The sequence below is a fragment of the Camelus dromedarius genome, chromosome 8, assembly GCF_036321535.1.
Source record: "Camelus dromedarius isolate mCamDro1 chromosome 8, mCamDro1.pat, whole genome shotgun sequence".
NCBI classification, from domain to species: Eukaryota; Metazoa; Chordata; class Mammalia; order Artiodactyla; family Camelidae; genus Camelus; species Camelus dromedarius.
Window position 1 is genome coordinate 65,304,712 of NC_087443.1, and position 24,801 is coordinate 65,329,512.

Consider the following 24,801-nt stretch of genomic DNA (forward strand, 5'->3'; position numbering starts at 1 on the left):
AATTTTTAAATACACACACACACACCCCCCAAATTTCCACAAAGAACTATTAAACGAGAGTTCTAAAATTAGATCAAGATCTTAGACCTCATGGTCAGCCAGAGTCACAGTTAAAATCACTTACAATGTCTGAATAATCTATATCCAAGAGATAAACAAAGACTAAGAACCAACCTCTTTCTCCAGCCAGTTAAAGAGTTCACAGAGGGCAACAGCATCTTTAATCTGTGCAGACAGGGGAGACATTTTTTTAAAGTTACTACTGAAAATCAGATGGGCAGATTCAGAGTCCAGCCCTAACATGATCTTGAGAAGGTCGCACATACAGGACCACAAACCATCAGCAATCAGGGCTTTACGTGCAGGCGTTTCCTGTGAACAAGTGTGCAGCAACTTCCACCATGGGGGAAAGGGCTCCTCTGCTGTTGAGCTGTTCAGGACAGTCAGGGAGGCCCACCTCAGAGGACACGCAGCTCCCTCAGAGGGGACACTCCTGTACCACCGGGGCCAGGAAAGACGGGCCACTGTCAAAAGGCATCTCTGGGCCCCAAATCTTTCTAGATCCACTGTTGCCCTTGAAACACAAATCTAGGCCTTTTCAGAGGCTTCGTCTTCATCATTTGCATCATCATCACCAATATCTGTTTTTGTGTCATGTTATATTTTGTAAAGATCTACCCCATCCAGTATTTTATTTCATTTTCTCATTAACTCTGGAAGGCTCAGAGAGGTTCTGACCATGTGCCAGGCTCAAGGCCACTCAGCAGGGGAGGGAGCTGGGCCTTCTGACCACCACACATCCCCTCTTCTACCCAGGCTACGGTACTCACGTGAGCTCGCCTCATGCCCTCTGATTCGGCAGAATTCTTCACAGCTTTGGCAATGCAGATAGGGGTATAAGGCATACAGCAGCGGTGATCCTGGGGCAAAAGGCAATAGTGGGGCAAATGGAGCCTGGCTCCGCTTGCCCAAGACCAGGCAATCACCTCTCCACCCAGCACTCCATACTTAGGACAAATCACTGGAAGAGCTCCCACTCAGGACCCACCCAGCTGTCCCCTGGGGCCTGAAGACCTGCCCCTTTTGGTTGATGACTCCGAGCAGGACAAAAGGCGCTTGAGCTCATCCAAAAAGATAAAGTACATCAAACAAGGTATTTCTCTTTGCTCCCCCACCTCTTAGCTCTTTGAGACTGCTGGCTGCCAGCCAGCAGCAAGATACTGCTTTTCAGGCCTCTGCTGCAGTCATGGTCAGAGTTCACTAACAGATCAAAGCTTAACCAAAATAACCCCTTTCTGGCTACACAAAGGAGGCTTTTTCCCACTGTCTGGGGATGCACATGACCGACGAGGGAGGAGGGGGAGCTCCTGCTCCTTCCCCCTCAGCCTAGGGATCAGCCACTATTAATGGTCTGATCTTAAAGGACTGGAAGAGCTTTTCCAGTCTGATGACAAGTTAGAATCCAGCCTGTGTTGCTGGGAAGGCAGGGCAGGGGGCTGTTCGTACCACCATGCACTTGCTCCGAGCTTTTCAAAGGACTTTTCATCTTTCCACCCTCCTGATTCTCTCTCTCACACCTATCGCTCATGAGACGAAGAAGGCAGGCATGACCCCTGAGGAAGTAAAGCTCTGAGGAAATGAGTCACGCAGTGTGACAGTGACAGGGCTGCAATGGCAAGCCAGGTGTAGAGGGCCAGGCCTGGGCTCCTCCCAGGATGGCTCACTGCATAGTGGAGGAGAGAGGACATTGCAGCCAGCGGCCCGGGGCAGGATAGTCAAAAGGGCTGTAACTCAGGGGGCATGGACTCCTGCCCCAGGCCCTAATTAAAATGAGGGGGCAGGTGTCAGCTGCTTAACACCACCCAGCAGGGGCTCAGTCAAAGCCAGGGCTGTCACTGTCACTTGACCTTTGACAAATCCCCAACTCCTCAAGCCTCCCTGGGCCTCAAGGCTCCTTAACTATAAAATGTGGTGGGGGAGGTGGGTGCAGAGTAGTGTTTCCCAAATTCCAGACATTCTCATACCTGCACAGGACTTACGCAGCTGCCTACCTCCTGGACCCTTATTTACTTAATACTTTTCTTCAGACTCTCTTTGAATCAACTTAGTTTATTCAACTCAACTTTCTCTTGAGAAATAATTTTTACAATATATGGTCTCATATGACAATCATTTTTTCTAGTATACACTAAGATGATTTTTTTAATTGACGTGTCGTTGATACAATATATTATCTAAGTTTCAGGTATACACAGTGATTCACAATTCTTCAAGGTTAAACTCCATTTAAAGTTATTATAAAACATGGGCTCTATTCCTTGTGCTGTACAATCCTCGTAGCTCGTTTATTTTATACACAGTAGTTTGTATCTCTTAATTACCTACCCCTATCTTGCCTCTCTCACTTCCCTCTCCCTACTGGTAACCACTAGTTTGTTCTCTGTATCTCTTAAAACACTTTTAAAACAGATAAATTTAAATAATCCTAAGTATGAGTGTGTAGCACCTAAAATTATCTCTTATGCCACATTTTGGGAAACACAGGGCTCAGTGGGTTCTAACAGCCTCACATTCATCCAGGGGGGGCGACGCCTCTGACCTGACAGCCTGTCCCAGAGGTCTGCCTTGACAGCCTCTGCTTCAAAGACAAGCTGCATGACGCCAGGACTTGGGGGTGGGGGGTCAGGGGATGCCTGGGAGCTGGAGCGGCAGGTTTAGATGGGCCCCCGAGGCTACCAACCTTGGGGATGGCCTCGCTCACAGCATAGCTGGCCTTGTCGCTGACCCACACCTTCTCCCTCGGGGAGAGGCTGGCACACAGGACCTTGAGCTCGCTCAGGATGAACTTGTAGGGAAGCACCTGGATTTTGTATTCAGCTTCCAGGCCCAAGTCAAGAAGCAGGTGCTCCTTCACACTGGGGTTATCTATGCGGTCACCGTCAATGAAGAGCCTGCAGAGGGGCCAGAGGTGAGGTGACAGAAAGGCAGGCACAGGAGAGGATGAGGACACAGACCCACACACAAGCCACAGCCTCTGTCTTCTGGCAATCCAAACCAAGCAGTTCCTCCTCCCTCCGTTCCTTTCCCAAATCCTACCCCCACCCATGTGTAGGTTGTCACCTTCCACCCAGTTCCCCAAGCCAGGACCTTGGCAGTGTCCTCCTTGATGCCCCACCTTCCCTCCTTCATTGAGGTCTTTGAACCTATAGACCAAATCTCCCTCAAATCTCTCCAGTTTCCACTGTAGCCTGGCCCAGCCACCACCCAGGTTCAGGTTACCATCACCTCTCGCCTGGATTAGTGCCACAGCCTCCTCACTGGTCTCCCTGCCTCCAGGCTTCCCTCTCTGCCCTATTTTTCCATCATAATATTCTTTATGACTTATAAGCCTAACCATGTAGTTCCCTGTGAAAAACTCATTCAATAGCTCCACAGCATCCTCAGGATGAGACCGGGCTCCTGAACCTGGCTCACAAGGCCTTCCTTAATGTGGCCCCTGTTCACCTGCTGGCCTCACACTCTATGTCCCAACCACCCTGAACCATTCCAGGTCCTCCACATGCCCTGTGCTCTCTCCTGCCCAGAGCCTTGAAAATGCTGTTCCTTCTGCTTAGATCACCATTCCTTCTCCTCCTTGCCCCCTATTCACCAAGCTAACTCATATGTACCCTTCATCTCTGCTTCAGCATTACTTTCCCTAAGAGTCTCTCTGACCCCCAAGTCTAGGTCAGGCCTCTCCTATGTCATCCATACCCACCCCACTGACGAGCTAGCTAGTGCCCACTGTGTGCCTGAATCCCCAGAGGAGATGCTCATCTCCCCAACTCTAACCCAGGACCCTGTGTGTCTCATTTACCCCAACACCTAACAGAGACCCCAGCACATAAAAGGCACTCCATAAATGCATTGTCTGAATGCAGAACGATCCAAATAGAAGGGCTATGGCAGGAAGGCCACAAGCAGCAGTTTAAAAGATAAACTGACAATTCAACAAGGGACAGCTCAGGGGGGTTATTTGCACTGTGGACCCAGGATTGTAATAAGAAGCCCATGTTCCCCTCTGTTGAACTGGCTACTAGAAAACCTGGAATCGAATGTGCGACCTGAACAAGATTTTGCAGAACTTTGTGAACTAACCTCACTCTCTCTGGTTTTATTCCAATGTCCTCGACTACCTATTTTTTTTTTTTATCTCCTAGTACTATAGGGACTTTCAGAGATTTCAAATCATTTTCAGGATTAAAAGAGAGGCAGGACATAAATAAATACCTATTGTTAAGGAAGACAAGAAGGGGAAGGAAGAAAAGCGGGAAAGGGAAAAAGGGCAGGAGAAAAGCAGGCGTCAGTGCTCGTGGGGCCAAGACTGGGTGGGCCCGGACTAGAAGGGGTAGGCTGGGGCTCTGAGCAGCAGGAGGGGGAAGGACTTGCAGGTGTGGGGCCAACACTCACATGATGGTCTCTAGTCCTATGATTGCATAGGAGAAAAACACCGGATTGTGCTCCACATCTGATCCTCGGAGATTGAACAGCCCTGAAACAGAAAGCTCCTGTCACTTGCTGACAGAGTTTAAGGGGTAGCTTGCTGGGGGAGGAAAGAGCTTCCACCTCCTAGGCAAGAACTGGGCGGCATCTCTCAAAGCAGCTAGGAACCTTAAGTTACCTCCTGGTTCCACCTCTGAGCTGCAATTGCTCATGTCCGCCAGGTGATGGCACCAGAGCTATTTTTTCTGTTGCCACATCCCGTCCCGAGAAGGGAATGGAAGAGCTGTTAGTCAGAAAACCCCAGAAATGCCCTCCAAACAAAGAGCTGAAACGGTCTGCCTGGTGGTGACCGGCCAGGCCTGGCCTCGCTGCAGAAAAACCTCTGGCGCTCCCAAATCCAAGGGAAGGAACCCAGCACCCGCTCTCTTCTGAGGGGAACGACCTCGGGCAGAAAAACTGAGACCCACCCACGAGGGAGCCGAATGAGGCCCTCCGTGTGAGGGTCAAGGAGCCCCAGGGGCGGGGCTTCCCGGCAGAGGAACAAAAGCAGTGAGTCAGCGGGGCTCCCGGCCCAGGAATGAAACCCGAGCCCGCGGCCCACCCATGGGTCTGCTGCGGAACCACGGCAGGGTGGAGGACCTGCCTACGGCCAGTGTCAGGGGGGTTGGTGAGGTCACTGTGTGTCTGAGAAACTAGACCGACCAGCAGAGAGCAGGACTCCGGTCCCAGGGCTTTCAGCTACGTGCTCTCCTGAGGATCAGAGTGCAAAAAAGACCCTGGTATAAAAAGTACTGCCTCCACTTTTAAATCGTGGCTTCTCAAAGTAAAAGAATGAGACATGTTTTACCTATCAGACCAAACCAGCACTCTTTGTAAATGACGGTACCTGGAGCTGGCGAGGGTGTGGCAAGATGGGTGCCGTCATACACCCTGTGCAACATTTCTGGCAGGTAAATAAAAGGCAAAATGGTCAAAAGCCCTACCATGCACACACCCTCTAACTCATAATACCACCTCTAAAAGCCAACCAGAAGTTGAAAGAAAATAATCGGAAACTAAGACACGGATTTTGATGCACCAAGACTTTGATGGCAGCACTGTAATAAGATCATGAAAAAAACCGGACATAACTCAAAAGCCATACTTAGGGGAATGGTTAAGTAAATTATGATATAACCATATAATGGGATATTTAGTATTCGCTTAAAATTATGCTTGTATATGCTTAGAGTATCTTGATAAACTGGAAAAAAATCAAGCTACAAAATTATATACGCACAGAATGTTAACAGAGTCTCTGTGTAACAAGATTATAGGTGATTTTTTTGTTCTTCTACTTTCTCTGCAATTTCTAGGTTTTCCACACAGAAATGTGTTTTTTTTAATAATCAAGGGGAAGAAGTTATCTCTATATATTATTTTCTCCGATGCTGAGGTTCAGTTAATTAGGGATATAAATCACTGATACTCTTGACAAAGTTCGGGGGCTGGGTATTGGAGAGATACGACACTGTGTAGTAGGCTCTTTTTCTCTAGTGAGAAAATAAAAAGATAAGGCAGTGCCTCTTCAGTACCCTGAGTCAAATCCAGTCATAAAACAGCAGACAAAACAGAAAGGTTCAACCAGATCCCTTCAGGTTCTAAAAGGCACTGAACAACCGCATGAGGACAGTTTAAGGTCTGAAAATGAAGAAACTGCTAGTGTGTCCAAAGGCTTCGTGAAGAACTTTCAGTGCCTGAAGTTTTCTGCAGTAGAAATACTTCTAGAACATCTTCACTGTGAAGAACTTGGGGAAATACAGGAAAAGTACAGAGAAAAAAAATCTCCTATGATCCCACTTTTACACCTATAGAGAGACACAAATGTTGACAGACACAAAAAGTTTGGAGGAAATGTCCCTCCTCAGAGGTATCACAGGCCAGAGGGGGACATCACCACAGATTTAACATCAGCCCCTGATGTAATAGTGCTCCAGGCCAGGCTACATTCCCCTCCCCCACTCCCCGTGATTCCTCCTCCATCCTACTTGGTATGTCATATACCCACTTGGTGACAACACAGTCTTTGGCTTATTCTCTGACACTCAGAAAGCTGACTTGCAGGAACACACAGACTCCCAGAGAAGCAATGGAGAGACGGAGTGACATGCCCCCGCAGTGAAACCAGAGCACTCACATGCAATCTCATCCAGGGCAGTGACCACAAACCACACGACGTTCCTCTCGGCCATTTTCAACCGAAGGTCTGCAACCTTGTCTTTCCAGGAAACACCTGCAAGAAACAGACATGCTTGTGATTCCATCCCTTGACTGGTCCCAGGAACCTGCGGGAGCCAAGTGAAAGAACCCACTCCAAATTCTTAACCAGAAGGTCCGGATTCAAGTCCCAAACAAGAGAAGTGACCCTGTCTAAGCTAGTTGACTGTCGAGAGCCCTGATGGCCTCCCAGCAAAAGTAACTCATTTGTTCACCCAACAAATGTCCATGAAGCGTCTAGACTTCCCAGTTGCAAATACCTGCAGGTACTATGCGGGTCACTGCGATTACAGCTCTGAGCGACACAGTCCCTGCCCTCAAGGGGCTTACAATCCAGAAGGGAAGACAGACAAACCAGCAGTCAGCTACACTTCTGTATGAAGGCTGCTGCAATAGAGGAAGCACAGGGAGCTTTGAGAACAGACCACCCAGCAGAGAGAACTCACCGAGTCTCAGAGGCCAGGGGACGATCACCCACCACTATACATTCCTGGAGCCTTTCAGTGCTGAGACCTAGGAATTCTCTGCAGTCTACTCACTATGACTATCACATCCAAATCACACTTGAGCTGTGTCCCTGCTGCTCCCCAGAAATGAACTGTGGCCCTAGAGGAGCTCACCCCATCCCCACCATCACCACCCGCCACGAAACAGCCCTTGTATCTCAGGGTACAGCCACCGGTGAACAGGGCAGGCATCTGTCTTATTCACTCAGCACCTGGCAGTGTCCTGCACACAGCAGGCACTCACGTGTCTGCTGAACAGAAGTCTTAACTAGCCACATGTGCTCTCCCCTCTCTTACAACCAACAGGTCAGAGCCTCTGCTTCAGTTAAACAAAGTTCAAAACACACTACTGGCAAATGTTTAGCTGACTGTAGGCCGCTCACTGGCCCCATCCCCCAAGTCTGCAATACCCTCAGGTGAGGGCGTCACAAGGAAAGCAAGCTGCCGCCACAACCAAACGCTGCTTTGCAGATCAGCTCGGGAATGCTGTTTAAAACTTGGCTGAGAATCTGGGCTGTAATGCTTTCTTCCCAGGACCCCTCTGGGCAATGTGCCTACATTCCAGACACCCACCCACCCCCGCCCCCATCCCCCTCTCTTCTTCCATTTCTACAGCAAGGCTCCCTCCCCTACAGCCCCACCTCCCAGGCCTTTCCCTCTGCACTCCTCACTGTTCCATAAGTCCACGCTCTCATCTCCCACAAGTGTTCAGAGCTTGCTCCTCACTCAGCACCATCACACAGGCCAAAGAAACCCGGCCACACCCCAAAACAGAAGGTATAAGACAGAGGGCAGGGGGCCCAGGAAGGTAAACTTACAAATGCTGGCAGAAGAAAAGGAGAAGGAATCGAGAAACCTCTACGCTCTGTTTCCAACATCAGTCACATTAGAGGGGCAGTTAGCAACTGAGTGGTAAAAAAAGCATTCTCGGCAGCACTCGCCAGTCTGCCCACAAGAGCTTTGCAAGAATAAACTCTGCCAAAGTAGGTGGCAAAGTGGAAACAAACTGAACTGCTTCCATCAAGTGCCCCATTTGCCAGGATGGGGCAAAATCCCCCCCATCAGCCCAAGCTCGACTTGGACTCAGAGGACTTCCATTCAGGTGGAGGGGATGATGGCCGGGGGCCTGCTGGGCGCAGCCGTGGTTCTGACCTGTGTAATCCAGACCCAGTGTGAGCAGGGGCTTGCACGGACGCTCAGGACGCTCTGTCCAGATCTTGTCCACAAGGTTCTCCTTGACAGGAATGAGATGGTGGCCAGCGCTTCTCAGAACCTTGGCCATCTTCTTCCAGTAATCTGAGGAGACACACAAGAGACCTAGCTATGAACTGAATACCCTTTACAGGCAGCAGGGCTTTGAGAGCCTGGCACCTTCTGAATGGCGGTACTCCTGTGGCTCTTCTCCTCACCTTGACCTTCACTGTGACATCAAGTCACACTGAGCCCCCCAAATATTCACATCCCACAAGCAAACAAGGAGGATGGAGAGGCATCTAGAACCCACTTCCTCACCCAAGCTGAAAGGGCCCATGCTTACTCACCTGTAGGAATGATCAGTGGGTCCACACCAACCCTGGATCCTTCAGGAAGTACACTCACCAGCCAGTCTTCCTGAGTCGGTGTGTCCTTCAGACCTACAGAGAGAAGAACTGATAAGAAACAATTCCCACGGTGTCATCATGAAAATTATCTCATCAGCCTTCGATCATTTTACCACTACTGGTCACGTGATGAGGGCCCAGGTGGCGATTCCGTGAAGGCTGGAGCTGGGAGCCTCCCTTACATTCCACACCAGGTAAGGGGAACACACACCACACTGCTCTCTCTTCATCTGGAGGGCAGCATCCACATAAAGGACCCCACACAACAATCGGGCCTAAATGGAGGACTAAGCACAAGACTTGGCAGCAGAGAAATCTTTCCAGAGATTGTAAGAGGGACACACAGGAAACCAACATTGTGTCTGTAACATGGCTCCCTGGGTTTCCCAATTACAAAGAGCAAAGAGCCCTTCCCATTTCTAAGAGACCAGTCATAGGACACCAAGTAAGTTTCAAAAAAGGAACTATTATTTTTGATATCCCAGTTTTTCTTTAATCCAACCCAAAATCTTGTATGTTTGGGACATATACTTTTCTCATCAAATTTTTGTTAAACAGTTAATATTTTGGTAAAATATCAAATTAAGAGTGAAAGTTCACATATTCTAAAACAATACTGATTTTTACTACTTTCTCATCTGAGTACTGATAACCACATCACCACAGAAGTTTAAAGGTTTATAAAGAAATGAGCTCATGAATCTCAATTCTAAAAAACTGCCTAGAAGCTGGCATTGAGTTTTTTGCTATTTGATGCATTCCTATTTTTTTTCAAATTACTAAACAAGCCACTTATTAACAGTTTCCTCCATGCCCCTAGTGCAACTTTGAAAGCATGAAGTCATGTCATCTCTTAGCTGACAGATGTTTGGCAAAACCCAGGGATGAATCACTCCCCAAACGAACCCACCAGAAGAGACCGGAGGAGGTGGGCTTAGGGAAGAGACAGCTTAGGGAAGAAACCAGAGAGGGGCTTGGAAGGGAGGAGGATTCATCCCCCAGGGCTCTTCTAAGGAACAGGCAGACAGTATTTGCTCCTCTGACACGCTGACCCTCAAAGTGCTGACAGATCTAAGAGCTGGAGTTGTAGGCCCCAAAGAGAGACACCCACACCCCAGGGGCTCACTAAATGATCCACTGGGGTGCAAGCAGGAAGTATCAGAACTTCCATTTGTATTTTTTCTGAAAAAATAAGAAATTAATCTTTGCTTATATTTGAAATACAGGCAGACACTAGCACATACATATAACATATAAACAAATATACATATATACTAAGGGCACATGAGCCATCAACAGAGGCCTGTAATCAGAAAGTTTAAAGGCCTAGTGGCCTATCCATTTATAACAGCCCCATGACTCCAAATGCCTGTGTGTGTGTGTGTGTGTGTGTGTGTGTGTGTGTGTGTGAGAGAGAGACAGAGACAGAGACAGAGACAGAGACAGAGACAGAGAGAGAAAACACCTGGGGCAACATCAACCTGTAGCTTTGATATTTTTATATTTCTAAAAAGATTTCTGAGAAATAGAAATTTAAAATAAATCCACTGCCAGGATAAAACCATTCCTAATTCTTCCCCAAGACAAACAACACATACACATGTATATGGAGATATGTATATGTATGCATACACACACACACACACACACACACACACCCTCAGTAAACTAACTGCTTGGATCTTGGTGTCAACTCAGCTGAACTCAGTTGTCAACAGCCCTCTGATCCCTGAACTGTGAACCTGGTAACAACCTGGTTTCCTCTTTACTTCCTACAACAAACAGGAAATATCAGGTGTTTGGCCTCATCTTCTCTTCCTCACTCAGCCCTGGTTGGCCCTTTTCCCTCCTTCTATTGTCCAAGTTCAGATTTCAGGAGGCAGAGACCTTTGTACAACCACTAAAACTAAAGTGGTTGTACAAAGTCTTTCTAAAGACTGTTTTACAGCACAAAAGAAAATGAAAAACCAGAGTACACACACAAACACAAACACACACACACAATCACACAATCATTATTCCATAAACACTGAGCTGTATTCCTTCCATATGTTGTTTATTTAATCCTCACCATTTTACGTGGTACTTACTATTACTATTCCATCCTACAGATGAGGAAACTGAAAGTGAAGTAACCTGCCCAAGAAAGTTCCAGACCCACGCTCTTGCCCTATGGCTGAGCTGCCAAAAGTGAGTCCAGGATCCTCAGAGGGAGAGCTTCCTAGTTTCAGCTGCCTGTGGCCCCTTCCCTTTATCTCTGAATCATGACACAGCAAAAAGCAGTGGAAAGGGCCCCAGCGCATGAATCAAATGCACAGCACGCTATGTGAGCAGCAGCGAAGCAACTGCCCTGTCGGGCCCTCAGTCTCTCCTCACTAAAATGAGTCTTCTGAACCAGGACCTTCCAAAATTGAACGCATAATGGTATATGTAAGCATGTCATTTTCTTGGTTTTCCTTGTGCCATGAACTGGATTGTATCCCTTCAAAATTCATATACTGAAGCCTTATCCCTAAATGTGACTATGTCTGGAGACAGGGGTTGGAGGAGGTGGTTAAGGCTAAATGAAGCATAAGGGTAGGCTTCTAATCCAACAGGACTGGCGGCCTTCTAAGAAGAGAAACAGAGAGAGCTCCAGCCATGAAAGGACATAGTGAGAAGGTGGCCGTCTGCAAGCCAGGAAGAGAGCCCTCACCAGGACCTAATCCCACTGGCACCCTCATCTCAGACTTCCAGCCTCCAGAACTGAAAAAATAAATTTCTGTTGTTCAAGCCACCCAGTCTATGGCATTTTGTTATGGCAGCCTGATTCTAAAAAGGGTCCATGGCCCCATGAAAGGGTTAAGACCCAGGAGCCCTGAGGAGCACTCAGGTCACTTCCCAGAGCTGGCCAGCTCAGGCTGAGGCAGCCATGCCTCTACACACCCATCTTCATGAGTGTCCAGTTGCTGTCCATCTGTTTAGCAGCCTGAAGAAAGTAGCGCCCGTCAGTCCACATGGCCGCATGCTCTTCTGTGATGATGGCTGTGCCTGGAACAGGGGAGCAAAGAAATTAACAAGGTTTCTGACAACCACCTAGAAGCTACACAAAATGGCAGCAGGCAGGCCAGTACGGTGAAAGGCAGCAGATCCTGTGTGGCCTGGCCACCCACCACCACTCTAGTGGGGCCGGTGGGCCTTTAACTCCAAGGAAACCTCCAGGCAAGCGAAGACAATTCCACAGAGAACCAGCCGTGGGCCAAGCTCTAAAGGAAACAGTCCTGAGGCAGCCCAGTGGGTACCAGTCCCTGCACAGAAAGGACCCCACTTGCACAGCATGAGTCAAGACCAGTAGAACCGAGGTCTGTGGACCTACAGCCACAAGGGCCCCCTAATCAATAAGGCAGAGGTGGAAACAGTTCCTGCTCAGTGATCACAGTGATCAGCTCCACCAGACACCCGAAAAAAGGTGTTTCACCTTTCCCAAGAAAGACCCCCCAGGCCCTGTGAGTGTTCATGGTGACTTAGCAGTCACCAGCAGGGACTTCAAGCCCCCCACCTCTACCTCCCCTCTGTCCCCACAGGCCAGGCAGAACTCAGGGCTCTCAGCAGAGGTGGCAGCCAAAACCAATCCTAATGTGCCAACCAAGACAACACTTACATCCAAGGAAGCAGAGGGGTAACTTCGAGGAGAGAGGGGCTCCCACCAAGTCTAGAAGCTTAAGGGATGAGAGTCTGAAGAGGGAAACCCTCCCTAAAACTCAAGGGCACAACAGTTTTGAAAAAGTTAGTGCAGGGCACCAATGTAGCTCAACGTTAATCTTTTGTCATTTAAACCGAAAGTGAAAACAGAAAAACCAAAAGCCAAGCACTGAGAGAATTGTACAGGACGGATATGCTAAGGAGGGGGCTCAAGAGTGTTGTCATGTCCCATTTCTATCTGGAGTGCTAGTCACACAGATGCTCTCAGGTTAATTGATACACTTTTCTGCACGTATGTTATATTTAATAAAAAGTTCAAAAGTATCTTTTTGATGAAATTTTTAAGATTTGAAAAGCAAAGCCATAGAGAAAAGGATCGCTAAAACGTAAGCTTAGGAGCTGAGGGGGCTGGGACCACGTTCCCTCTGCAGAGGCTTTATGGAGACGTCTAGCCTGTGTTTTCTTTTTGCTTCTATATCACAGGTTGAAACTGGGTCCAGTTATCTTGGGGAGGCAGACAAAAGTACCAAAGAGCAAAGGGAGAATTTAGTGACTCACCTGCAGAGCCATCAAATCCAGAGATGAAGGCCCGCCGACAGTCACATGGAGCGATGTATTCACTCTGGGAAACACAAAGGACAAGAAATTGGGCTTTGGTCAGTCACATGCCAACTCGTGCTCAGCCCAGCAGGGTGACAAAGGCTGGCAAAAGCTGGGCACCTGCTTGCAAGGAACTGACAGTCTAGCTGAAAAGGCAAGCTGAACATTTAAAAAAAGAAAATAAGTGCACACTGCAAAAGACCTTAATTAATTAAGGGCTAAAAGGGCTGTTCCCCGTTAGCCTCAATTTCTTCATCTGGAGAACAAAGCAAGTCAAGAGAAACAGATCAAAACTGCTCTCTCCTCACTGAGCCCTTACTTAAAAACAAACCAAGAGCCTTCTCCCTTCCTTGCCACTGACATTCAGGCATCTGTTATTTTTTCTGAAAAGGCTGAATTTCTGTTTTAAGTGCCAATAATTCTCTAATTTAAGTCTCTTTAGGTATCAGCTTATTTCTGAACTTCCTGTTTGTGTCCTCTTCCAGGGCAGTGTCACCAATCTCTCCCACGCAGACCCTGTCCCTTCCTGTTAGGGAACGAAGGGAAACACTTCCTACAACCCAAGAGGCTTCAGCAAAATAAAACATCATGTTCACATCTAGGTCCCTCCTAGCTGATAATTCTTTTCCTCTGAATGGAAGGGGATTAGGGCTGAAGAAAATTAAGTTCCCACTCTTGGGGAGGGGGTATGAGGCTACAGTGTGTAACTTCTGGCAATAGCCAGTGAGATATAGAGAGTTAAAGAACTTGTCCAAAGTCACAGAGCTAATAAGTAGTAGAGGCAGGATTTGAACCTGGGCAGTCAGCTCCAGAGCCTTGACTCAAGCCTTGTGCCACGCTGCCCCAGTAAAACACACCATCCTTCATTCTCATAATGACTTTCCAGAATAAGACCAATAGCAAATGAGAAAACGGAGGTTCAAAGACAGAATCGTTAAGTAACTGACAGGTCAATAGCGGGGCCAGGACCTGGTCTGCTTGACACCAGAGCCACTGCTCCTTCTACTGTTCACGTGGTTTTTGCTGAGCTGAAGGACCTGGCACGGTTAAGAATGTTTCAGATAGAAAAAGATAGAAAACGGGGCTACTGGCTGGACCCCAAGGCATTTCAGGACAGCCAGCATGATGGCGGGAAAAAAATGGCACCCATGTTCTACTCCTGTCGTGTGGCTGCGAGCTGCCCCTTTTGCCAATGCAGCCACAATCGTGGCCTCAAACCAGTCAAAACACCACGACCCACGGAGGTGCCAGAAGGGCCAGCAGAGAGAATCATGATGGCAGGATGAAGGCACTCTGGGAGCCCTGGGCCACACCTGCCCTCTAGCAGGCCAGCTATGTGGTCCTCAACGAGTCTCCTCGCCTCTCTCAGCCTCAGTTCCTCATTTCTACAATGGGTCATTTCAGATTGCTGAATGCAACGGCAAGCAAATGTTTTATCCCCAAAACACAAAGGAACACTGAACAGAGAGCTCTAAGGACATAGAAAAAAGTGGCCACAGGCATCATTTATGAACTGTAAGAATCCTCCTTTGTTTATTAACCCAGTAATCACTGAGTGCAAGACTGTGGGGAAAAAAGGCCAAAATGGGGAAGTGGGTTCCCACCCATCTCCTAGGACTGCTGTGAGGAACAGTAAGTGAACGTTTAAAGCAACTCACCAGAAACCTGAGAGGGCTGTGTACATGCAACAGAAGAGATAATATTAATCTCTTCTTCCTGAGGGGTGACCAAGTGTCTAAGAGGCTGGGAAAACTAAGCTAACAAAAATAACCCTTCTGCTAAAAACCACAGTGCACAACAGGGAAGACACAGAGAGGACACTCTCAACCGACAAGGAGGTTCCCCTGGCCTGGGGCTGAGGACACTGGCAAGGGGCTGGCAGAGAAGGGACTGCTGACCTTGGCCCAGCTGGGCTCTTACACGCAGGGACACAGCTCTCGAGGAGTGCCGCTCCCCACCCCTTCCCTGGGGCAAGCCTGAGAGGAGGCACAGGGCCCCACAGGGGTTTACCCAGAGTTGCCATCAGCAAAGGCAGGAGAAGAGTTTCTCCAAAGGGAGGTGGAATTAACAGCAGGTGGACGTGTTTGGTTTGGGACCGAGATGAGGTCTGGAACAAGAACGTCTAGACATGACCTAAGTGGTCAACATGCCAGAAAAACATCGCTGACCGAAGCTGTCACCTCCACACCAACAGGCTAGGCAGAGGCCAGACAAGCACTGGGCCTGGGCCTCCCACTCTTCCCCTGGCTATAAAGCTGGCAAAGCCCGGAAACATTCTCCCTAGAGAGCAGCAAAAGGTCTAAAATAAGCCAAAGCTGTAGCATGCTAGGAAAAAGGCACAAAGAAACACAGCTGTTGGCTTTTTCTCCAAAACCATCCATTTCTCTCCATCTCGAACATGCCTCAGTCCAAGCCTCCCTCATCTCTACCTGGACCATTGCCCCTACAACCCACTCTTCACACACTCTCAGAATTTTCAAAATATGTGTGTATGTGTGTGTATCATGTTAGCATCCTGCTTAAAAACCTCCAGTGGCTTCCCATAACATTTAGGATAAAATCCAAACCCCAGCCCAGTCCCCAAGGCATGGCTCGATCCAGCCTGCTCTCCTCCCACAACTCTCCTCCCACAACTCACCCACTCACAATGCTCCAGCCACCCACCTGCTTTCTGCTCCATGTACTTCCCAATCTCATTCCTGCTTCAGGGCCTTTGCACATGCTCTTCCTCATACCTAATAAAAGCTAGCTCCTTCCTATCACTGTACTTCAGATTGGATGTCAGTTTCACAGAGAGGCTTGCCTGAATGATCCACTTAAGAAGCAACTCAGCCTCTTTCATGTCTCTGTACAGCACATTTTTCTAGATGTTTCTCGTCTTAATGACTGTTTTACATTGTCATTGTATTGTCCTGCTCCCCAGAATGTAAGTCCCATGAGATCACGGTGTTTGTCTTATTTGTCACAGCCCCTTATACAGGGCACAGGCGACACACAGTAGGCCTCAACCAACATTTGCTGAATAAATGAACAAGCAGGAGAGATGAATCTTTTTCCATAGTTAAACCTTTAGCCACCTCTTTGAAGATGGAGAAAGGGCTACAAGCCAAGAAATGCAGGTGGCCTCTAGAAACCGGCAGAGACAAGGAAATGGGTTCTCCCCAGAGCCTCCCACACTCACTCAGCCCTGCTTTAGACTCCTTCAGACTGCAGCCCTCCAGAACTGTAAGATCATCCATTTGTGTTGTTGTGAGCCACTAAGTTTGTGGTAATTTGTTACAGCAACAATAGGAAACTAATTCTCTATCCAACAGAAAAAAGACCAGAAGGGCTTATAACTGGGGTTTCAAACTCAAATGCCCCAGGGTACAGGCCAGTAAACTAAATGAGTGCAAGCGAGACAGGGTGGGTGTCTTTTCTGGACAGCAGCTCCTACTCAGCTCATTCCCACAGTGCTGGAATGCAGCCATGTGTCGCCAACCTTCACTATTTCAGGAGAAGCTAAGTGCATGTGTGTTCGTGAAACAGCACCCAGTTTTTAAATGTTGGCATCTAACTCAAACAGTGTAAATAACACAGAGCCAAATAAAACATATATGTAAACTACAGGGGAAAAAAACAAAAACATCCTTAGCCATCTCACAAAATCCAGCTCAAATGCGCCCTTTTCCACAAAGCTTTCTTACTTATCCAGCTTTCAGAGATCTCCCACATCTCTGAATTTTATAGGATCATCCACGTTGACATTTATCCATGCCCCCCACCTTGGGTGATAACAGATAATATTGGCTAAGATTTACTAGCTGCCAGTATCTAGCTTCATTTCCTCTAATTCTGATCCCAACAGCAGCAGTTCTAGAATGTATCATCCTCCCCATTTACAGATTAGAAAAAAGAAGAAGCTCAGAGAAATAAATTATTTACTTTCCCCCAAGGCACCACTGCTCTAAGTGGCAGAGCCAGGATATGACCTCAGGTCTGACTTTCAAAAGCCCTTGCCCTTGCCACCTGCCAAGCAACCTCTTTTATTCTGTACAGACACTGTGCATAGCTGGTCTGCATAGCTGGATTATAGACTCTGGGGGAACAAGAAACACAGGGATGCCCCCCATTTACCTCTGCCTTCATCAAGCACATAACAGATCTGCCTTGAATCCATCAGGCCAACCTCAGAGGTTTGACCTGGGCCACCACAGACAGGTGAGGAGAAGCAGGTGAGGTCTCCTACCTCCTACCTCCAGAAATCAAACCTGTGTTCAAACCTGGCTCCCCCACTTACTGGCTGGGTAAACTGTGGGCTCAACTGTTTCATGAGTAGAGCAGGGATGATAAAGATGGCGACCTGGGAGGGCTGAGGTGTGACATAAAGCAATTAGCACATGCTAAGCTTTTGATAAACTGCAGCACTTAATACTCTGCGCCAGGCGATAAGCCAGACTCTATAGAAGGCTTAAGAAAGTACCTTCTCAGAGTACACAACCCAGCAAGCAAAACAAGACAGGTATCAGTGAAACACTAGCCCTAATCAACAGCCACCTAACCTATGCTGCATGTGCAGTATGGCATCTGCTACAGTTCCAAGCTCATATCTGCCTTGAATCCATCACGCCAACCTCAGAGGTTTGACCTGGGCCACCACAGACAGGTGAGGAGAAGCAGGAAGGCAATCCAGACAGGGGGAAAGGTTCAAGGCCCAGAAGCAAGAGGTCAGTGGCAGGACAGCAAGCAATTAGCCTGACTGCTGGGGCAGAAAGTTCAAGGGAGTGGCAGCAGAAACTCCTGGAAAGGCAGCCTGAAGACAATGGTCAAGGACCTCAAACATCACACTAAGAGGCTTAAACTTTATCCTGCAAGTTCTAGAGACAGAATAAAAGTTCAAGAGGAGGTGGTGACGTGACCAGAGCTGGGTTTTAAGAAGAGTGAGCAACATGGCCACGTGCAGATAGACAAGGGCATTCAAGGCAGATGGCTGGGTGCCACAACAAGCATGACTAAAGTTACAGGGGCCATGCTGGAGTGACATCGTTCCCCCTCCTCGACCCTTCACGTCCCTAAGCCGTGAGCCTGGCATAGTGCCTCAGACACACTAGGTTCTCAACAAAAATGAAACTGGAAGAGTAAATGGCTGTGTGTCACATGACTAGTTCTCACCAACGGAATGTGGGTGGGACGTGATGTCTGAGTCAGGGCAGTTAAATATGGATATGCCCTCTCCATCCTCCTTCCCTTCTGCCAGCTGGAATGGTGGCATGGTAGGATGCTGGCATTACTCTAATTAACGCAGTGGGTAAAATCACTCTGGGATAAAAATCACTACCTCCACCCCAAGAGAGAGCCCGGTTAAAAAATACAAAACAGGAAGCCAGCTCCTGGAGGAATGGGAGCAGGATCCAAAGAGTTTAGGAAAATCTGATTCATGTCTTCCAAAGGAGGAACCATAAACACAGCCAAAAACTCAAGCTGGTAGAGTCACCCGGGCAAGAATGCAACTCTTTGACTAAGCTGAGACCAAGAGCAGAATAAGGGGCCTTTACAGAAGGGGAAGGGGAAGAGTTCGGATTTCTCGAAGGCAGTGCTAGGGCAGTTCTGGCCCCAACCAATGATTCTCCGGGTCTGGGGTCCAGTGGTGCCCACAAATCCCAATATTTGACTTAGATGGTACACGAAAGCACCCAGGTGACAAGGGAGAATGGACAATTCCTCACTTTCAAAGTCCCCTTGGGCCCAAACTCACTGATACCACAATCCCTGTTCTGAATTTAAAAGAAAAAGCCCTTAGATCTGCACAAGACAGAGAGGAGCAGACCCCTAGAGTGCCAAGTGCTTGCGTAATCATGCATTTGGGGTGCGTTTTCTCTCCAGCCTGCAACGGGGTGTGGGTGTGTGTATTTGTGTTTTGTAAAGTACACAAAGGAGAATTCAAGATCCCTCTCCACTTCTCCAGCTCCCTCCCTCCCCAACCCGTCAGAGAAATTCCATCAACCCTGAATCTAGCCTGAAATGAAACAGTGAGAACAAGAGCCCCAGAGAACAGCAGCCTCTCTATCACTGAGGAGGCTGCTGTGGCAGGGCACAGACAAAGCCAGGCCATCCTCCTTGTCCTCAGTCCTGGCGAGGACCCAGAGTCCCACTTAGCAGTCCTCCCAAAGATGCCCATCCTCTCCACTGAAACAAGGAACACGGGACTTCTCATTTCCTTCTGTGGAGGGCACCACAAACCCTCTCAGCTCCCAAGCTTCTCAGTCCCCATGGCCATCTGCTTGCAGGGTCCACCTTCGATCTGTCTGCTGCTTCTCCTCCACACCCTTCCCTTCTCCTCTGCTCCTAGGGCCAGCACCAAAGTTCAGGCCCTCGGGACCCGACTCTGGGATCCTGCAGTGGCCTCTGAGCAGGTTTCTCAGCGCCCAGTGTCTCCCGTCTCCAATCCATACTACACACTGCTCCCATGGATTGATCACATCACTCTCTTGTTCAAAGACCCTCAGTGGGACCCTACTGTCTAACAAAAACCTGAACACCTGACTCTGGTGGTTCTTGGGGGGCCTTGACCAGACCCCTATTATCTTTCTTCTTTAAGGTTATCATTATTCATGTTCTCCCACTTGCAAGGATGTGCCCCTGGTATTTCTTGTACCTCTCTACCTCCAAGCACCCAAATTCTACCTGTTCACATGCCAATTTAAATGCACCTCCATCATGAAGCCTTCCTTAACCACCATCTTAAAACAGTCCCTCTCACCTGTGAGTTCAGTCCACACTTTACCTAAATCTGTGCTGTCCAGTAGAGCAGCCACCAGCCACTCACAGCTACTGCACACTTGAAATGTGGCTAATGTGCCTGAGAAACTGAATGTTTAATTTTATTTCGTTTCAATTATATAAAAATTTTTAAACTGATGCTTAAGACTCAGTTATTATAAAACTTTTTAAGTATGTGTAGAATAACTTTGGTATGTAAGCCCACTTTTTCAACTGTAAATTTTACAAAATCTAAATACAGATCAAATATTTTCAATGAACATTCCACATTCAACTTGAGATGTTCTGTAATGAAATACATAGCAGATTTGAAGACTTAGTATTAAAAAAGGAATGTAAACCACCTCACTAATAATTTTTTATACTGATGATGTGTTGAAATGTTAACGTTTTGGACATATTGGGGTAAATAAAAGGCATTATTAATAATTTCACTATTTCTTTTTACTTTGTTTTACTATGGTTATTCGAATATTTAAAACTATGTATGTGCCTCACATATTTCTACTGGACAGTGCTGACTGAGTTCCTTCCGACAGCATTTACTAGCTGCATTTTGTGTTAGCATCTGTGACTAGGGCTATCCACTCTTAAATCTCTTTAAGGGGATATTCCCTTGTTCATCTCTATCATAGTAATAATAACAAGAGTAATAGCAGCTAATATAATGAAACGTATTAGGTGACAGACATGCTTTAAGTATTTACATCTATTAACTCCTTAAGTATTTACATCTATTAACTCATTTAATCCTAACAGCAACCCAAAGAGGTGGGTAGGTCACTATCCCTTTTTTGCAGATAGGGAAACTGAGACCCAGAGAGCTAAACTGACACTTTGGAATCTGAGGTGACTTTCTTGAGGTCAAGCAGCTAGTTAAGTGGCAAATCTGACACCTGAACCCAGACGGTCCCGGAGCCCACACGCTTACCTTTATGCTAATTGCTTGCGCTTTAGGTCTGTCCCAGTACTTAGCCCTGAGCTGGTAGTCAGGAAACATGCACAAGACAAACAAAACACAGCTTCTCCCACCTTGCAAGGCAGATGGCTAAGCTGCAGCAATAGAAACGATAGTTAAAGATTATGAAAGAAAAATGGGTAGGGGGTGAGGGGGCGAGGGGGAAGAGGACAGCAAGACTGCAAGGATACAAGTTTGTGAAGCCTAAACAGATAGCGGCTTCTGCAATAAGAGCGACAGCTCACATCAAGCAAGCGTAGCTTGTGTTTTCAGAACATTGCTGGAAAACACATATTTCTAGGATTAAAGCCTCAGCTTCTGATATTCCAGGATCATTAGCAGGAGCTGCTACACTAAGGGAAAGCCTGGAACAACACCTGTGGTTTGGTCAGCATCACTGCCATTCCCAAAGTTGAATAAGAATTGCTTTGGCTATATTAGGCCACATCTGATGTCAAAGACAGAGAATTCCTAAAAAATCAATCATGGTATCAAATCTGGCCAAAAACCAGATTTATGACAAGAAGTTAGCTCAGGAACAGCACCCAGCACCAAGAACACCAAGATAAATCTGGTTTGGCTACAAGAACATCCCGTACCAGTAAACATACAGATTGTATCCTAATTGCAGACAAAAGGAAACAAAAACTGGAATACCAACACTACGAAGCCGCCAACACACCCTTAACTGGAAACCTTCAATGGTTAATGCAAGTAATACTCACAGGTCAAATCTTCCCACACAATGAGGCCTCACCTGGAGGAGGAGGTTCATGAATAAAGCAGAACTAGCAGAAGTTTGGCTGGAGCCTGGGAGACCCCGTTCAAAGGAGAGACCCAACCTCAGACAGCAGTGTGCTAGTGCTCTGATGGTTAATTTTATGTGTCACCTTGACTGGTCTAAGGGATTCCCAGAGAGCTAGCTGGCAAAACATTATATCTGCGTGTGTCTGTGAGGTTGTTTCTGGAAAAGATGAACATCTGACTTGACAGACCAAATAAAGTTCGTCCTCACTGACACATATGGGCAGCATCCAATCTGTTGAGGGTCTGAACAGAACAAAAAGGTGGAGGAAGGGCAAATCTGCTCTCTCCTGTTTCAGAGGAGACATCCATCTTTTCTCGCCCTCGGACTTTAGCATTCCTCGTTCTCAGGCCTTCAGCTTAAGTGGAGACTTGCATCATTGGTGCCATCTGCAAGCTGACGAACCAGGAGAGCCAGTGGTGTGACTCCAGTCCAAACCCGAAGGCCTGAGAACCAGGGGAGCTGATGTTGTGTGAGCCAACCCCTCATAATAAATGTCTCTCTCTCTCTCTCTGTGCGTGTGTGTGTATGTACATACATGTATATACATATCTACACACACACACACACACACACCCTATTGGTTCTCTCTGGAGAACTCTTACTGACAGGCACTTACAGAAGACCCTAAACCAACTGCTGTATAATGTGCTCCACCACCCTGCCCAGTACTGAGATAGGATGGCTAGAGTCAAACAGCCCAAGGCAACTGCCTGATGCTTAAAGGGCAGAGAATGACAAACACCACTGGTGAATCCAGCAGAGAATCCGTGTGACATGAAGCCCAAGTCCAAAGGCTGAAGCCTGGGACTGACAGGAGGCAGGGCAGAGCCCATCAGAGGTGCCCAGGCAGGAGAAGAAAAAAGGAGTTCCTTGAGGACAAGGCCCAGGTCTGTTCTTCTTAAACAGTGGAGTGCCCAGCTCCTCTGCTACCTACACCTCCTCAAGCCCAAGTAAGTAGGGTGGCTCAAGCCGGTCACCCAACTTACTCATCCAGTCCTTAGTCAAGATGAAACTTGGGTTCCTATGAAGTTGGTGAATCTTGCTCATCCAGGGAACAGAGGTGAATGGAAGAATTCCATTGCCAATGCCCACGCTACACCTCACCAGCCTCTCCTTACCTGCCCACTGCCTACTTAATTTAACTCTCACGTGCAGGGCCACCACAGCTTCCTCACGTGCCAACAACCCCCCTTCCTGCTAGATCTTCTACATCTGCTGTACTTACATCTTGTATCCTCTCACCTCCCCCTTCACCCACATTCACATGCCGAACCCTCGTCTTTGGTGGCCTCTCCTCTCACATACTATTCTCCCCCCATCTCACTTCAAGAAGCAAGTTCTAACCCATTATGGTTCGAAAAGTGTTGATCAAAAAAAGATTAACAAACTAAGGAATTCCACACTGGGTCCCTTACTCCACTCCTGGGATAATTGTGGAAATTTCATGGACATTTAAATCTGGAAAATACTCAGTACTTCACCTTTAGAGTCACACAGTGCACACTAGTATATTAAAGGCCCTGAGAAGTCCTGCACTTAAGAAACAGTTCAAACAGACAAAGGACTTGAATGGACATTTTTCCAAAAGAAGACATACAAATGGCCAACAAGCATATAAAAGCTGCTCAACATCACTCATCATTAGGGAAATGCAAATCAAAACCACAAGATATTATCTCATACCCATTAGGAGGCCACCATGATAAAAAGAAAGAAAAGGAAAGAAAGAAAGAAATAACAAGTGTTCACAAGGATGTAAAGAAATTGGAATCCTTGTCCACTGTTGGTGGGAATGTAAAATGGCATGGCCACCATGGAAAACAGTATGGTGGTTCCTCAAAAAACTAAAAGTACAATTACTATATGATCCAGTAATCCCACTTTGGCTATATGTCCAAAAGAACTGAAAACAGGCTCTCAAGGAGATATTTCCAGGCCCATGTTCAGGGCAGCATTATTCACAAGAGCTAAGAGGTAGAAGCAAACTGAATGTTCATAAACAGATGACTGGACAAAGAAAATGTCCTATTATTCAGCCTTAAAAAAGAAGGAAATCCTGTCTTAAGCTATAACATGGATGAACCTTGAGGTCATTATACTGTGTGAAATAAGCCAGTCACAAAAAGACAATACTGCAAGATTCCACTTGGATGAGGCACCTAAAGTAGTCAAACTCTTAGAAAAGTAGAAGGGCAACTGTCAGGGCACGGGGAGAGGGGAGGTGCTCAGTGGGCACAGAGTCTCAGCTCTGCAAGATGAAAAAGCGCTAGAGGTCTGTTGTACAGCTATGTGCATACAGTTACCATGCCGTGTTGTACAGCAGTGTTAAAAATAGTTAAGATGATAAACTTTATGTTAAACATTTTTACCACAATAAAAAAAAAAGAAAGAAACTGTTTAGCTCATTTCACTATTTTCTTGACCCCTGACTACATTTTTCACAGAACATCTTACAAAACACAACAGGAATGCTGTAGAATACAGTTCGGGAAACTGTTCTAAACATCAAAATATCCTAAATTTCATGCTGTTGCTTCAAATCATCCAATCCTTTTGGTTATTCATTTCAGCCCTTTATTTGCTCCTGAGGCCAGGAAATCTCATGTGTCCCCAGGCAGGGGTCTAATCTTGACACTGTCCCTAGGTTAACACTGACCTGATACTGCCACGACCGAGTGGTCCAGCCCCTTTGGGGAGGGGCAGAAAGGAGGCCAGCTCAAGTGGGCCTCTTTTGGGAACTCAGCTCAGCTGACAGTAATACCTGTATCTGCCGCCCCCTCCATCATGGCAGACCCTCATGAGTCATGTCTACGCCACACGCAATCCTACATGTGCACATACACACACGTGTGTGTGCACACAGTCACAGTGACCAGGACCAAGGGTAAACACCAAGCCACTACACCAATCTGACCCAGGACTCTGGGTTTGGAATTAAGTCAGGGATCTTGAAAGTAAGAGATAAAGAAATATGAATACAGAAACTGTGGGGTGGCCACCTATTTACTATCTACTTTGTTGCCTAGAAAGAAAGAAACTCATCTGCAGCAAGAGCTGAAACTCCTCCCACCCCAGTCCTCCGAGAGGGCCAGCTGCATCCCTGCCCTCAGGGGACACCTGAGGCACGACTCCGGAGAGGACCGTTCACAA

At 47.3% G+C, this 24,801-nt stretch overlaps 1 protein-coding gene across 2 annotated transcripts in view; it reads right to left on the reverse strand.

The window, feature by feature from the left end:
* The window catches only part of XPNPEP1 (X-prolyl aminopeptidase 1), a 51,350-nt gene that overhangs the window by 12,355 nt on the left and 14,194 nt on the right, over window positions 1–24,801 (reverse strand). For both annotated transcript variants that reach the window (XM_031461721.2, XM_064488398.1), the window contains exons 4-12: window positions 13,085–13,148; window positions 11,771–11,875; window positions 8,786–8,878; window positions 8,397–8,540; window positions 6,659–6,754; window positions 4,450–4,531; window positions 2,741–2,951; window positions 831–920; window positions 175–225 (exon numbers count right to left, since the gene is read on the reverse strand). In XM_031461721.2, coding sequence (XP_031317581.2) covers window positions 175–225; window positions 831–920; window positions 2,741–2,951; window positions 4,450–4,531; window positions 6,659–6,754; window positions 8,397–8,540; window positions 8,786–8,878; window positions 11,771–11,875; window positions 13,085–13,148 — 936 coding nt within the window. The remainder of the gene's footprint in view (window positions 1–174; window positions 226–830; window positions 921–2,740; window positions 2,952–4,449; window positions 4,532–6,658; window positions 6,755–8,396; window positions 8,541–8,785; window positions 8,879–11,770; window positions 11,876–13,084; window positions 13,149–24,801) is intronic.